This window comes from Camelus bactrianus, chromosome 13 (genome assembly GCF_048773025.1).
Source record: "Camelus bactrianus isolate YW-2024 breed Bactrian camel chromosome 13, ASM4877302v1, whole genome shotgun sequence".
NCBI classification, from domain to species: Eukaryota; Metazoa; Chordata; class Mammalia; order Artiodactyla; family Camelidae; genus Camelus; species Camelus bactrianus.
The window spans coordinates 35,879,469-35,896,053 of record NC_133551.1 but is presented as its reverse complement, the minus strand read 5'-3'; the positions used below and the strand labels follow the sequence as shown (position 1 = coordinate 35,896,053).

General features: G+C 40.8%; 1 protein-coding gene across 6 annotated transcripts in view; it reads left to right on the top strand.

Moving 5' to 3' along the window:
• Window positions 1–16,585, top strand: part of FGGY (FGGY carbohydrate kinase domain containing) — a 389,130-nt gene that overhangs the window by 270,340 nt on the left and 102,205 nt on the right. For all 6 annotated transcript variants that reach the window (XM_074376388.1, XM_074376389.1, XM_010949914.3 and 3 more), the window contains 2 exons: window positions 2,421–2,482; window positions 15,044–15,191. In XM_074376388.1, coding sequence (XP_074232489.1) covers window positions 2,421–2,482; window positions 15,044–15,191 — 210 coding nt within the window. The remainder of the gene's footprint in view (window positions 1–2,420; window positions 2,483–15,043; window positions 15,192–16,585) is intronic.

Here is a 16,585-nt window from a genome sequence, read left to right as displayed (position 1 = left end):
GTGTTTCTTACTTTCTGTGCCTAGTCATCTCCCTGTTGCCCATACAATACCAGGTTCCTTAATTTTTCATTGTTTTGCTCCCCAAATCAAAATAATTTCCTATGGCCCAAAGTCGCTTCCCTGACTTTCAAGAACCACTGTCTGTCTGCACCCTCTTCCCTCATCCATATTTTCACCACTTCATTTATTCTCTAATTTAACATACAGTTTCCCTCTAACCAACATGTGACCCACACAAATAGTCACAAATATAGAGTGTGGTAAGTGCTGCAAAGAAGTACACAGTATTCCTCCATTATGATTCGTATATTCCACATTTATTCAACAAATAACTTACTGAGCACCTATAATGTGCCAATCTGAGGACAGGACCAGTCTCTTTACTGTCTATACCTAGATCCGTCTTTCCATCTTCATATCGCTACTCATCACAGCCTCCTTTCTGGTATCGTATCCCTTGCCTCCAGCCCTTTACTCCTCCAAACTGACTGTTCTTGGCTTCTCAGCCTTCCCAATTATATAATAATTGCCAAATTATTGACCTCTTACTTTATTCTACTACATATTATATGTATTTCTTAAATTTCCACTCCATCCCAGAGCCTAGTCATATTACCTGGTGCATTCAGCTTTTGATAAATACCAAGTAACTGCATTCAGGCATGAACAGCACATTCTAGGTTCTGTGCTTCCTCTGGGAAGCTCATTTAAATCTCCTTTCTCTGAAATCCTAAAGCACTTCCTATAGAAATTAGCATCAAATCAAGTAATGGCTTTAATTATCCATTATTGATGCCAGTGGGCTCATTGTGATGCTCCTACTGGATTGCAGACTCTTTAAGGTCCAGACTATGCCTCATCACAGTAACCCAAAACTGGACCTTTATGAAGTAAATATGCAAAACCTGCAGGATTTTCTTTTCATTAAAATGACCAGTTTATTTGGTATCATTTTGAAACATTTCTGCAGCACTACACAAATGGAATTCAACAACTTATTAATAATTATACCTGGAAGTTCAGTAGACAGTATGATATAGTAGTTAAGAACAAGGACTTTAGATACAGAGAGACCTCAATTTGAGATCTAGATCTGCCATTCACTTCCCTATGACCTTAGGCAAGTTACTTGGTCTCTTTTAGTCCTAGTTTACTCATCTCCATGGTGGACAATAGTATCTTCTTCACAGGATTGTTGTAAGGAATAAGTAAGATAAGGTATGTAAAATGCTTAGCTTAGTATTGGTATATGGTAAATGAGTCAATAAATTTTAGGTGACACTAAATTTTAGGTGATATTATGGTAGACATACTCTATGTCCCAGAAATCCTGTTTTCAAAGGAGATTGGGATGGGGTTGGGGGAGAGGAGGTTATTGAGGCTGAGAGCAGTTAAGTGACCTTCAAGAGTCACACAGCTAGTTAGTATCAGAGCTAGAACCCAGGCCCAGCTTTTGTGGCTCCAGAACAAAGTCTCTTCGTCTTTACACAGTCCTGAGTCTCAGGAAACATGCTCAGAGAAACTATCTCCATGCCACAATAACTGCTCTGTTTGTAGTTTGAATGAAAATAAATGGGTCAGAATGGTTGTTTTGGAGACTCATGTAAACATTGAGAAAATACACAGATTAGGTTCAGGAACTCAAGCCTGGTGTTGGGTGTGTTTTAGCAAGCAGAGTAACAGCAAGGGGAAACATAACTCTTCCTGATGCAGATCACATATTCTTTTGTTTAGAGCCATCAAGTGGATTAAGGAATAAATCCTGGACATGGAATTTCAAATGAAAAGATGGTTGTCCGCAGAGCTCAGACATTTCTGTCCTTGGAGAGCTCTGTCCCAGTTTCTCATGCAATAACTTCTCAGTCAGGGGGAGATTCTACTGACAGCTCTGGGGCAACTCATTTTTTGCCTGTTTTTTAAAAACTAGGACTCCTTTCTCCTAGTCTCTTTCACTCAACTTCTCCATTAGTAAAACACAGTGAGTAATTCAAGGTCTGACACTGCCCTAGGGTAACAGCCTGGGGTAACAGAAGGGGGAAATGATGTAATCCAGAGGTTAGTACTTATAACACTCAGGTCCCCCACCATTCACCCTGAGTTACCACTTCTTCTTACTCCTCCCTCAAACTTCATTCTTGGGCCCGATACTACCTGCTGCTACCAGTTCAGCCTTGGGAGTTCATTTCCTGCTGCTCTTCTCTTTAAGCTTCTTTGTTTTATAAATTCAAGAGACCAACAGTTGATTAAACAAAGCTAGACTTCTGAAAGAGCTGGGACACTCTTGCTGAGTTAGCATTTTAACATTCTTGGATCCTCTGTATACAAAAAGTAGAAAGAAACAAGACGTTTTAATTTACTTCTTCAGGCTTAAACAAAGACTAGAGAAGCTATAAAATTGACCCATTTCTCTTATTTTTCAGATTGACCACATGGTGCAGGGCCATGCTGCCTTCCCAGAACTACAAGCCAAGGCCACAGCCAGGTAACAGCTCTCTTTGTTTCCTACAACTTTCCATTTCTAGCTTCACTGAGGGCACTCACTTTAGGCAGCTTAACAGCTTAATTTTCAGATCTGTGAGCAAAGAAAATGCCTGGCAATACTTGGTTATGAGACAGTCATCTGGACGATCCAGCACATACCTGCGTTAATTTTCAAAACAACCTAAGAGAACTCACAAAGAACCTAGAGATTCCCCAGGAATATGTCAGCGACCATGGTTGAAAAACTGATGTAGGAGGAGCATGGATTTTGGAGTCAAAACTTCTTGAATTCAAATCCAGTTTTTCTCCTTATTAACTGTGTGACCTTGGGCAAGTTATTCAACCTCTTTAAGCCTGTCTTTCCATCTGTGAAAGAGGATAATAACTGATAGGAGTGATTTCCAGGATATATTGTTAAGTGAAGAGAGCATAGTATAAAGGAATACTTACAGTATAATCCCATTCATATAAAAAGAAAGTGATATAAGAAAATATATGTGTATCTGCTCATTTATGCAAAAGAAGTACAGGAAAGTTAAATCAGAAAATAATGAGATTGATTACCTATAGGGTGAGGAAATGAATGGAAATAATGGGGAAATGAGAACAGAGTAGTAGGAGAGAGCAAGACTTCTCTGAGTACACCTTTTTGTGTAACTCTGACTCTTAGAATCATGGTGATGCTTCATATCTCTCTAAAAATAAATGGAAGATAAGTAGGTAGATAGGTAGGTATATAGATAGATGTGTGTTGTGGGCATGAAATACAAACAGTAAAAATTGAACCTGTTGTATTAATAATAAGTAACATAATCACACTGAAGGGGATTTGCGAAAGAAAAGAACTAACCTGAGTAACGTTAGTAAAGTAAAGACAATTTTGAGATTCTACTATACGGCTAAAGTTAAAAATAACTACATAAGTACTATACTCTTAATTACTAAATTTATTTTTGATACTATTGGTTAGCTATTCTGAAAATCCTTTATGTGTATACTATAGCTGAGCAAATGAATAAATGTATTGTGGATAATGAGACGCAGGTTTCCCATAAGTAGGAAAAGGAGAAGGTTAGAATGAGCCCTATGGTAATGAATGGAAATCAGCGGTATCAGTATCAACTTATGGTTTTTAGCATATATGTCTATATTGCTGGATATAAGTAGAAATATATATATATATATATATATATATGCATCTATGCATGAGTGTGATTGTTTTATTTATATATTTATCTATCTATGTGTATATATATGTGTGTGTGTGTATATATATGTATATATGTGTGTGTGTGTGTATATATATATATATATATATTCAGGCTCTTTCTGCTGAGATGGCTTAGAAGTAATGACACCCTAGTAGCAATGTGGACACCTAGCACCCAGGTCTTGGTTTCTAAATACCATTCTCCTTGTTCTTCAATCAAAGTAATCAGAACTTCTTGGGAAAACGGTCAACTCCAAGACTAGGGCAAGGAAAATACATGAATATTTTGTGGTGCCAGACCAGAATGTAAGGAAGTACTTAAAAATGAATTGTTGAAGTATAGGAGCTAGCTTTAACAATGTCTCAATTTTGATCAACAGAATAAATAATGAGAGTATAGAATAACTCCATGGCACCATACTGATAAAAGTGAAAAATTGAAGAAATAAATAAATGGGGAAGAAAGCACAGATCTTTTCTGTCCACTGTAAGAACAATTCACTTTAAATTTATAAATGTAGAAGAAAAATGGAAATAAAAAAAACCATTATTGGGCAAACACCACAGTAATAATTATTGCACATAAGAATCACCAATGGTTGCTAAAATGAGTGAGTGAGAGTATGATGTAAAGCAGGGTATTTGCATCATCCCATGGCATCTCACTACAAGATACTTACTAGTATAGAAGGAAAAATAGTTAACTTCATAGTGGAGAAATCTGGCAGACAATACCTTGCCCAAGTGATCAAAATTAACAGTACTGGCAATAAAGTACATCAACATGATGTACCTCCTTTTATGACGTGCTGAGCAGAACACAACATCATTTTTGTAATGTTCTTACCAAAATGCATAACCTCAGTGTAAACATGAGAAAACATCATGCAGACCCAAATTGGGGGACATTCTACAGAATTATTAGCCAACATGTTTCAAAGCTTATGAAACTTAAAGAATTACTGAAGAACTGTCCCAGATTTGAGGAGACTAAAGAGCTACTACAACTAGAAACAATGTATGATCGTGGGTTAGATCCTGGACCAGAAAAAGAACATTAGTGGGGAAAATTGTCAAAATTAAAATAAATATGTAGATTAGTAATAATATTATATTCAAGTTAATTTCTTAGATGATGAGTATCAGGGAAGTCTGTGTACTGTTTTTACTTTTCTGTAAATCTAAAATTACTTTGAACTAAAAAGTTTGAAAAATAATGAACAAATGAATTTCATGATAATAATGCTCAGATGCTGGGCTTTTAACAAAAGTAAGGTATTTTATAGTATTATCAGAGAAACTCCATTCATGTAGGTAGTATTTGGCGAAAAGGAAATAGTCATAGGTAGAGGCTGGTATCATGGATTCTGGAGCCAAATTACCTGTCTCAGCTTCATCCCTTAGTAGCTTGTTACCCTGGGCAATTTATTTAACCTCATTGTACCTTAGTACTTCACAGTAAAGAAAAATAATAATAGTAAACACCTCATAAGGTTGTTGAGAAAATTAAATGGATTTGAATAGTGTCTGGGACATAGTGACAATTGTCCAGCTATAGTAGGTATTCAGTAAATAATAGTGGTAGTGGCAGTGGAAGAGCACATGCTTAGCATGCATGAGGTCCTGGGTTCAATCTCCAGTACTTCCATTAAAAAAAAAATGGTAGTGGTAATGATGAAAGTTGTTGTAGTTACTTGTATTAGACCATTCCACTAGGAACTAACATTCTCATGGAGACCCATCATGAGAGCACAGAGCAAAATGAAATGCATACTGTACTAGAATATAAACAGTGTGTCATCAGGGTGTAGAGAAGGAGGATTGATCCCGACAAGGATTTTGAGAAATGCTTCGTAAGCTTTTCCTTCTAGGAGTCTCAAGTTACAATGCCATTGCTGTCCAGAGGGATCACACCACATATCCAACCAACAAGCACTTAGTTGGCTTAGAGACCACATAACCTAGAGGAGGGATTCCTAACTTCACATCATCTGAGAACCCCTTCATTGTGTACAGAGTTTTGTTAATTATATTCTTATGCATATATTTCTGGGAAGAGGGGCCATAGCTTTTATTAGAGTCTTGAAGGGATCCAGCATTTAAAAACCACTGACTCAAAAAAGAGCACAGATTTAAGAGTCCAGAGATCTAGATTCATATCCCATCTCCAGCATGCATCGTTGTGTGATCCTCAGTTTCCTTATCAGAATATGCAATGGTAGTAGATACGAGGGAACCAGCCCTGGGTTACCTCTGAAAATTTATTTTCAGTTCATTGAGGTGGTGTATTTGGAAAGGCTTTGTAAACTGTACTGTGACAATGACAGCAACCCCTACTACTTACTTCTACTGCTGTTACTAATGATTATAAAAGAGGAGGAGGCTTTGGGGGTGATTGCTCTAGGGTTAAGCTGCAGATGTCAGTCATGTGTAACCTGCCTACCTTCTTATGGAGTAGTGAGAACAGTAGACTGGGAAGTAGAGCTCTTGGGTTCTTGTTCCAATTCTGCCATAAATTTCTCAGTGACTCAGTTTCCTTACCCATAAAATTACAATAATACTGCCCTGCTTAACTCATTTTCCAGGTGTAATGAGGATGGAAGTAGATCATGGGAATGCTAGTCTCTGAAGATTCTAAAGCTCAACGCAGACCTAAAGGATATTTTAGACTTTGCAATGAAATACTCAAAAGTTTCCAGAACTTCCTTCTATGTCTGAGCCTCATGTGAGTGGTTTTTAATTGAGAATAGGAAAAAAGGAAGGATTTATGGATTAGCATGCAAACTCAGAGAAACAGCAGCATAGGGTGGTCCAGAAGCAGCAATTTATAGACTTCAGTCCTAGAGTCAGACGGGATTTAAATTCCACCTCTCTTCACGTGCCAGCTGACTTCATCCCCTTTCCAACCACCTCCCTCTCTATAGAGCTAAGTTTCTCCAAAGCATTGCCAGTACTCTTGGTCAGTGTTCTCACTTTATTCTCCTCCCGCGCCCACTCCAGTTTGAATTCTGTCACCATCGGCTCCTGAAACAGTTATTTGTTAAGGTCCTCAGTTACCACCGAGTATCTTCCGGTCCCCTTCCTCAAGCTCTCAGCTGTGTATGGCACCAATGATCACAACTTCTCCTTCTAACACTCTCTTCCCTTGGCTTTCCAGAGTGTCACCCTCACCCAGTTTTCTTCCTGTATCTCTTGACTCCTTCTTAATCTCCTTTTCAAGCTCATGGTCTTTTTCCTGATCACTGACATCAAAGTTCATCACAGCTACGTCCTTGGACCTCGTCTCTAGCTTTGCTGGCTTTTCCAGTGTGATCCCATATACATTTGTGGCTTCATTTCTTTGTATATCTTGACAACTCTCGAATTTTGTCTCCAGCTTATATATTTAGTAGGCACTTGATGTTGGATCTCTTCCCTTCCACTTTCCTTCAGTTTATTGTCTTACAGAGGAAAATGTATCTCTATCTTATCAGTTCTATGCTAGACTGTCCTAAGACTCTAGTACTCACCATGCTTCAGGTCTTAGAAAGAAGTAGGTATAGTTGTTATTAAGTGAAGTTGTCTGTTTGGAAGGGACAACAGATTCCTTGGCATCAAAAAGTATGTGTCTCTTTTGGTGCGACTTTGGGCTCTGAAAACAGCAGTGCAGGTCACCCCTATCTCAGAGCTTAGCATCAGCAAATCATATTTGAAACTGTAAAACAGGTATTGATAAACAGATTTATCATGTTATACTCTTGATTTACCATAATTCTTATAGGCTTCATCCTGAAGAGAAAGTTGTCGTGAGCTTATGAATCAAGTAACAATAACTAGATGTACCCATGTACGTAAATGACAACCAGAGGCTCGACGTGGGGCCAGATAGTCAGAGATTTTACTCCATAGCAAGAGATCGCTCTCCATTGATCATAACTTCGGCTCTTTTCCTCTAAACTGCTCATTGCTGTCTTCCTTCTCTTAAAACACCTTTACCAATTTTTCAGAGTGAGGTGGTGATGGCAGGGTTTGGTGAAAGATGTTGGCATAATCCACAAGTGCTGGATTCAAGGTGGCAGCAGAGCCAAGGTTAAAATCCAGGTCCTCTGACTGCCTGATGTGTGTCCTAGGAGCACTTAAGGTACAATGGTGAAGAAAGCAAAAAAAAAAAAAACAAAACCCTGTTTTCATAGAAATTATACACATGTACATGTATTTGTTTGTGTGTGCGTGTGTGTGTGTATGTGTGTGTGGAGAGAGAGGTTGAGAGAGAGAGAGCACATACTCCAGTAATTGATAAGCATTCTAAAGAAACATAGAGATGGGTAAGGGGACATAGAACAAGCAGTGTTGGGGTGATGGATGAGAGCTATTTCAGGTGAGGAAGCCATCCTTGATCAGGTGACACTCAAGCAGGACTCAATAAAGTGCAAATAAGCCATCGTTTTATGGGAAGATCCTATTAGACCAAAAGAACAGTAAGTCCTAAGGCCCAGAGGCAGCAGCCAGCTTGGCAAGCTTAGGGGACGTCGTAAAAGCCAGTGTGGCTGGAGCAAAGTTGGAGGGAGTGGGAAACAGATGAGAGCTGAAATTTAGCCAAGGGCCAAACCAAGTGGATCATCGTAGGAAGCTGTTAAGACCACTGGACTTTATTCAAGAATTTAGTTTTTGAGCAGGGGAGAGACATGATCAGATATACCTTTTAAAAGGAGTACTTTGGCTGTAGAGAATAAACCAGACCATTGGTGGAGAGGGAGGGGCAGAGGGGAAGATACAGCCCCTGAAGTCAGCAGACTCATAATCTACTGGAAGAGGAAGATGGTAGACAGAGAAGCCCAGCCTATTCTGCATTACTTTTTTAGCGACCACTGCAAGCAGTGGTCATTTCTCACTGTGATTCTATTGGTTTCCGGTCTCTCAGAGGTGCAAGCAGGAAGTCCTGATAATTCACGTCCTCTCTCTCAATCTGTCTTTCTTTTCTCCAACTTTCCCTGATTTTTTTGGTCATTCCTTTGAGGACAATCAATTTTTCTAGATCTGATTTATTCCTCAAACCTCTTTTGCTTCTGTGATTCCCTTTATCCCACTGAGGATTACTTTTTTTAAAATGTTCTGATCCCCCATATGCCAAATCTCAGGGTACCTTTAAAGCTTCCTAGTTTAGAATATATGTCAATCCCCCCCAGTGCAAGGGAAGGAGAAGGAAAAGCCAAGAACATTTATTAAGAATTTTCAGTGTGCTTGGCACTGTGCTTAGTGATAGTTTTATATATATTATCTCACTTAATTCTAGATGAGGAAATGAGTATTACAAGGATGCCTCTTCTAAACATTGTTCTCACTGTCCATCCTAGTCTTTTGCTTTCAGATTGCTCCCTTGGCCTTTATGGCTTCTTCAGCTTTGGTCCCTCAGTCCGACAACTGGACTATCAGTCTATCAACAAGTATTTACTTAGGCTCCCCTGAGCTAGGATAGTCATAGAACCAGGGAGACAATATTAACATCTTTCATCCCTTAGGGTGTGCCAGGATAATCAGTAAATTCTTGATGGCTCTTGGATGAGAAATGTTTTTTTTTTAAATAGACATAAGCTGGATATTACAATGCCTTTCTTTGGCTTCTGTTCCACATGCAAGGATAAGAAAGTGCCCAGGGCATCGGGGTTCTCTCAAGAAGATTGAGGACTGTGCTGCCTTAGGAAATCAATTCTTCATTTTCTGCTTTTCAGAATAGCCCAGAATAGTGCCTGGCACATGGCTGTAAGGCGGGGCAGGGTGTCACAAGATGCTTGTTTCTTTTCTCTGCCCGCTTTCATGGAAGTCACCAGCATAGCTGGAAGGTTGTATCCGTGTGACAACAGAGGTCCTCTCTTTGGCAGCCCTGTGCTACAATGAGATGGAGAGGTAAAAACAACCTCTAATATTCTATGGAAGATCTAATAGTCATTCATTCTATACATCAGTACCTGGTTGAGCACCTGGTAATGGCTTTTTCCTGGAAGGAGTTCAGACTCCAGAGATGGATACAGATAAAATTAAAAGGCAGGGAGAGAGAGGGTATAGCTCAGTGATAGAGTGCATGCTTAGCATGCACGAGGTCCTGGGTTCAGTCCTCAGCACCTCCATAAATAAACAAACAAACAAATAAAATCTAATTACCTCCCTCCTCCCCCCAAAATTAAGAGGTAATTATCATACAGTGGGGGAGATGCCATTCATTCTTTGAATACATACTCCTGAATGGTGCTGTGTGCCACATTCTCTGCTAAGTTCTAAATATCTATTGGTGTTGATCTGCCTTCATGAAGTTTAAAGTCCAGAGCAGGCCATAGGCAGTTGACAAGTAAATGAACCCATAAATAAGTCTATGGTGAGCAAACCACATAGGCAAGAAACTAACAGAGTGCAGTGATAGAATATCAGGGAAACCCCATTTAGAAGAGGTGGCGAGGGAAGCCCCGGCTGTTGGAGGCACGGTTAAGACTGAAGGATAAAAGTGAGCTGTGTGAAGAGCAGAAGGGAAGATAGTCCAGGCTCAAGGACTGACGTACGTGAAAGCCTTGAAGAGAAGGCCGAGGGATTATTGATATTAGGCCATAGACCGGGGTGGGCAAGGGAAGTTTGGAGGCTCAGGCAGAGTCTGCATCATCTAGGCCCTTAGAAGCCAGGGTAAGAAACTGATTTTGCTCAAAGGACTGTGGGTAGCCATTGCAGAATTCTAAACAGGGAAATAATGTAATTAGTGTTACTATAGAAAACCTCTAAAGCTAGACAGAAAGCATGAGTTTTACTGTCAAACCCCTAACATAGGTGATGAGGACAGGTGGCATTTCGCTCCTGGGTGTGCTTGAGGATGTCAGGATCACTCCCTCTTCCGTCTTGTAAGGCTGGGATTGGAGACATAAAGAGGGTGCTGAGACACTGTGTTCAGTGCAGGTTGCTGTGTGAGCGTAGGCAGGGAAAGAAGCATGGGTCTAAGGATGGCCTCCAAAAGGTGGCATCAAAGATGGGTCTAGAACGATGGCAGTTAAAGAAAGAAAGGAAGAGAATTCTAGGCAAGAGGTGGGAGAACAGGCAAGCATTCAGAGGTTGAGACCTGCATATTTTGAAAAATTAGAAGTAGTTTAGTGTGGTTAGACCATGATGTGTGTAGGGGTGAGGATGGAGGAGGAATGAAGACTTGTCTGTAAAATGGTACAATGTAGGGAGAGCTAGATATTGAAGAACGTCTTATGCCAAACAAGGAGGTTTATGCTTTACCTTAAAGACAATGGGGAAGAGCCACTGAAGGTTTTAGGTAGGTATGGAGTCATAATAAGAGTTGCATTGTAGAAGAATCACTCAGGCAGGAATGCAGAAGACCTAGTTGGCGGGGACAAGATTTCAAGAGGGGAGATAAATTAGGAGGCTGAAGCTCTAATCCAGGCATTTGAAGGTGGCCTGCATGAGGCAGTAGCAGCTGAGTGGGAGAAGAGCAGGCTGGTTAGAGAAATATTTGGAATAATAAATCGGCAGGTCCTAGTGAAAAATTGAATTTAGGAGTTGAGAGAGAAAGAAGAATCGAAAATGATACCCTCTCTGACTCTGCCCCCAAAATGATTGCTTGAGCAACCACTTACATGAGATTGGCTTTGGTCAAACCAAGGAGCACAGAAGGAAGAGTGAGTATATCAGAAAAGGTGACATGTCATCTTAGACATTTTAATTGAGAGGTCCCTTTTGGTATCTAGGTGGAAACATCTGATGAGTGCTTGGATCTTTGACATGGAACTCATGAGGAAGAATGAGCAGGACATAAGGGCACATATTTGGAAGTCTTCAGCACTAGATAGTTAACTGGAGCCGTGAAAGAAGGATGGAATCACCCAAGGGTCTAGAAAGAATGAGACGAGGACCAAGGACAGGTATCTGGGATACTCGTATATTTAAGGGACAAGCAGAGGAAGAGAACCAGCTGGTTAGGAGGTAGGACTACCAAGACTATTGTGTCCTGGAAACAAGGGGATGAGAGCAAACGAGTAAGAAGTGGTCACATGGCACAAAGTGCGGGAAGACAATTCGAATAAAATAAAGGCAAATAATGGTCCTCTGGAGTTCGCAACAAAGAGAGGATTGCTCCGCATGGTGGGGCCAGTCTCAGTAGATTGGGGCGGGCACGATGCATGTTGCAGTGGGTCAGGAACGAGGAACTGGAGATAGTGTGGAAACTTCTTTTTCAAGACTCTCTGTTACTCCTAGAAAGGGCACAATTTCTTCTGTTAGACCATGTGTTCTGATTTTTGCTTTGAAAGTATGGTCACCATACTTTTGGGCAGCCTATGAATCCAAATAACTAAATGATTTATGGAGAAGGAATGGAAAAGAGAGATTCCAGGGGTGCTGTCTGCCTTGAAGATGGCAAGCAATAGAATCTGAAAAAAGCAGTAGAGATAGTAAGCAATTGAGTCTGAAAAAAAATCTCTGGCTCTTGGGTTTTTTTAAAGCTAGAAATGAATTTCCTGTGATGGAAAACAAGAGGGAACTATTTCTCCATCACCTATCATTTTATAGTACTCAGGACTCCAGATTTCATCTTCATAGCAGGTAAAAGTATTAGCCCCAATTGCAAAAAAGTTAACGAGGCTTGGAGAGGTTTAGTGCCTGTGGTCACCCATCTGGTACACAGTGGAGTCGCTTTGTGTTTGTTGAAACTAGGTTTTCTTCTTCATACGCAGCAGGACTAGGGCAGCAAGAATGTCTCTGAGAGAGGACGTATGAGTCTGGAGTTCATGAGAAAGAGGGAGACCAATCCACTTGGAACAGTTAATATATGATTCCCGAGCTGGAAGAGGGCAGACCGCCATTTGGGAAAGAATTGATAAAACATACAAAATGAAACAAAGTCAGAACCAGAAAGGCACCATGCAAGGTTAAAATTATGTGAATAATGATGTGCATTTGTTATTTTAATGTTTTCCAAGTGCATTTCATTTTGAATGATATACTCAGATAGCACACATGGTGAGGGATAATTGAAAAAACGTGCCGGAGAATGGCCACATTCAAAGAATAAACATACAGCTGCGAGGAGGTGAGGAGTCAAAGGGGTAAGCATATGCCCCGTCCCCCAGGGATCTCATTAGTGCATGAGTGACCATATATGTAGAGGCTAAATGAATCTCACTGTTTGCAAAGACCCACAGTAAATGAGACAATGATGAATCAATAGTAATTAGGCCAATAGGGTCTTATTGACCCAGATGTCTGAAACCAAATGCCTTGCTCTGAGATTCCTTGCAAGACAAAAGATTTATAGACATGCAATTCTAAAAAAAAAAAAAAAAAATCCCTTTACTCCAAGTGCATTGACGCTATTCTGAAGTGGAATGTTGCTAGAATTAGTGTAGTCTCTTGACTTCTGGCTGGAAAGGATGTTTTTGTGGCTGCTGTTGTCCATGTGATCCCACTGGACCAGGAGCAGAGAGAGCCGGCAGGTAGAAAACTGGGGTGTTACCATATTCTTCCCAGATATGTGGTTCTGGCCCTACCTTCCATAGAGGCCTTAGAGGATCCTTTCCTAACATAGAATTTCCTATCATAGGATTATTCTAAAACAGTTTGAATATGGAGCTTTGACAAATGAGGCCTGATTGAGGATACAGAAAGCACATGGCTTCAGAATTACACAGAGAGGGTTTAAACTGGGACTCGGTTACATGTCTTCACTCCTTGAGCATCCCCTCTGTAAAGGGGAATTAGTGGTACCTGGCTCACCAGGCTGTGGTTGAAGGCTAGGTGTGCCCACAAGGAGCATCAGTTGGTGTTCCTCTGGTTGGTGAGCCTTTCCCCAGCAAGATCTTCATCTTCTAACAAGATCTAAGGCAGGAGATTTTTCCAGATGGGAATGAGGTGTCATGGCAAGAACCTAAGTGGGTGCCTGGTAGGTAGGACTGCCCTTACCTCCAGCCAGCACACATCTCGCGCGCGCGCACACACACACACACACACTCACACTCACACAACTCTCACACACAACCATGCACTTACATAGAGCAGTTTAGCTTTTCGCTATTTTCTATAGTGGAATTCCACATAAAATTTTTATTTAATAAGAATTTGAAAACGACTACCCTACTTGTTTGTTTCCTTCTTTATGCTTAGTTTAGAAAACTTTCAAGAATTTTGTGGGATCCAGAAGGACACTCACAGTATCACAAAACTAGAAGTAGAAATATCTGAGCTCTACTCCTAAAACATTTTTAAGGGTAAATAATAAATATTACCTTAGGTATCTTAGATATTAACCTCTCTTGGACATTAATCTCCTATACATTTTTCTGCCGTTATTCAAGCCACGTTTTAAACCTTTAAGGCTATAGTTTTCCAAGTACACCAGTGGGAAGTGGCATAGGTTGCCAACCCACTTTGTTCTAGAATTGTCAGTTCAAGAGAAGGAAGTACTTTTAAAGAGAAGAAGGGTCACCAACTTTAACCTTTGTGTCTTGCAGTTAAATTTTACCCAGCGAGGTAGGTATTTTATGCCCACTCTATGTGTGGGAAAACTGAAGTTCACAGAGGTTAAGTCACTGGCCCATGTAACCCAGCTAGAACCAGGTAGAACCAGGATCTGAACCCAAGGTTGCCTTGACTCCCAAGCCCATCATCTGTCTTCCTCTCAGCTGAAGAGGCTAAGAGAGGTTACCTGAATACCTCAATCTACATGTGAAGAGACTAAGGCTTAAAAAGAGAAAGAACTAATGCAGTGTCATTTGGTGGGTCTGGGTGGGAAATGAAGTTTCCTAACTCCTGATCCTAACTGCGTTCACTGCATCGTGTCACTGCCCTTTGCAAACTCCTATCCTGAGTCTGGGAACTTACATGTGTCTCCATTTGTCCTATCATTATTATTACAATTAGGAATACTGATTTTTAAAAATCTTTTACTTATGTACTGTATTGTGCAGTTTGCAAAATACTGTATCTTCACCTACGTAGTCTCCTTTGATCTTCACAATAACCCTGTGAGGAAAGTTAGGCAGGGATTATGATGGCTGTTTTTACAGATGCAAAGAGAGTGGTTCAGAAAGTTTGAATAGCTTTCTCGTGGTTACACACCGACTGTGGAGTAAAGCCTCTCTTGGATCTGGTCTTCTGATTCCAAACCTTTTCACTTTCCGCCAGGCAGGCCACCTATCCTTGGTCACAGTGCAGTATGGATTTGAGACTGTGCTACGCTGGTTTCTGTGGGTTGGGGGTAATTTCTTTGCTGAACCTTTTGGGACCCTGCTTACTCTCTGCATCTGATATGGGAAGACAAATGGTTTCTTTCTGCAGAACAATTTGCTCCCTGACCCTACCCCTCCCTTTTAAAAACAAAATCCACTTCTCTTCCAGATGCCAGAGTGTATATGCATATTTGAACAGTCACCTGGATCTGATTAAGAAGGCTCAGCCTGTGGGTTTCCTCACTGTTGATTTACATGTTTGGCCAGATTTCCATGGCAACCGGTCTCCCTTAGCAGATCTGACACTAAAGGGCATGGTAAGTAACAGTCCGTCCTTGCACGAAGGTGAAGGCGGGCCAAAGGGCTCCCAAGTTTGGAAGACGCAAAGTGAGAAGAAAGGAAAAGAGGAAAAATAAACAGAGCCAGCCAACAGCCCACTAGCTTCTTACAGATGCACTGCTGCTGTGAAGGTTCTTGCCACTCGCTCCCCAGGACGATCTGCTGAAAGTTCTCATTGTTTCTGAGCCAACCTCAAGAGCGTTAAAAGCAGTATTTCTTACACTTAGCTACTGTTGCCTGTTTGTCCCACGGAGCAACTGGAAGTCGTGAGCCCCTGCCTATGTGATTTTTCTATTTACATCAGTTTGTAGAGTCAAGTTTTCCATCTTATCTCCAGGCTGCTGAGTAAATAAGTAGTAAATATTACCACCCAGGGTCTTGCTTGCCACAGCCATCCGTCTGCCTAGGCTCCAAGTCAGGGCTGTTCAGCGATCGTGCTAACATTATGAGGATTTCAGATTAACTTCAGTAAAAGTAAAATAAACTGAATAACTATTGGGAAATAAATTCAGCAATTAGTGACTTTTAGAGTCACTTCTAGTGCAGAGATTTGGGGCTGGAGGGGCCAGGATGCACTTGGTGGGAGAGCTTAAAACCACCTGAGCCAAGAGGTAACATCTCAGTGGCCGAGCGAGATGGGGCAGCTGAGAGTAGTTTGCCCATAGAGAATCATGTCTGAGGATGGACGAAACAAGTGAAAGCCAGAGGAAAAGGGCTAACCCTCATTTCCAAGGGGCCAGGAGAGACCAAAGTTGAGAAAAGAAGCCATGAATTCAAAATCCAGGAGATGTCAAGAAGTCGAGAAGCAGAGTGTGAGGTGACTTTAAGCAGGGAGTTGGGAGTGGAGGCCGTGAGCAGGGCATGGTTTATCCTCTGCATGACAGTGGAGTAGGCCTGCTGGCTTGGAGAACTTCAGAACTTAACATGCTTTGGTATTTTTGATTAATTCTGTTGAGATTATTTAAAATATTTTTATGAGGCCAACAAAGAGACCCAATCTTTATTTTCATTACCTAGTTGACATAATCAACGTCTGCTAATAAAAGAGAGTCATAGCAAAAAGGAAAGAAAATTGGACATAGCAAAAGTGATGTCTGTCTGGAGTCCATAAAGCGGGCCCACACAACAGATAATGAGCTTGGCCTCCTATTTGGCCCACAGAAGTAGAAGAGGAATGTCCAGAGAGGGCCCTGGGACCGCAGGCTGTGGCTCTAAAGCTGTACTTTCAGATAACTGACTCTGAGTACAGAGGTTATGGGAAGAACACATTTTGTATGGGTAGAAGAATTCGTGTCTTGAATAGAGACATATATCTGAAGCCAAATAGAGTAGACACTTTAAATATTAAAGAAGTTAAGAAGCATGGTCAGAT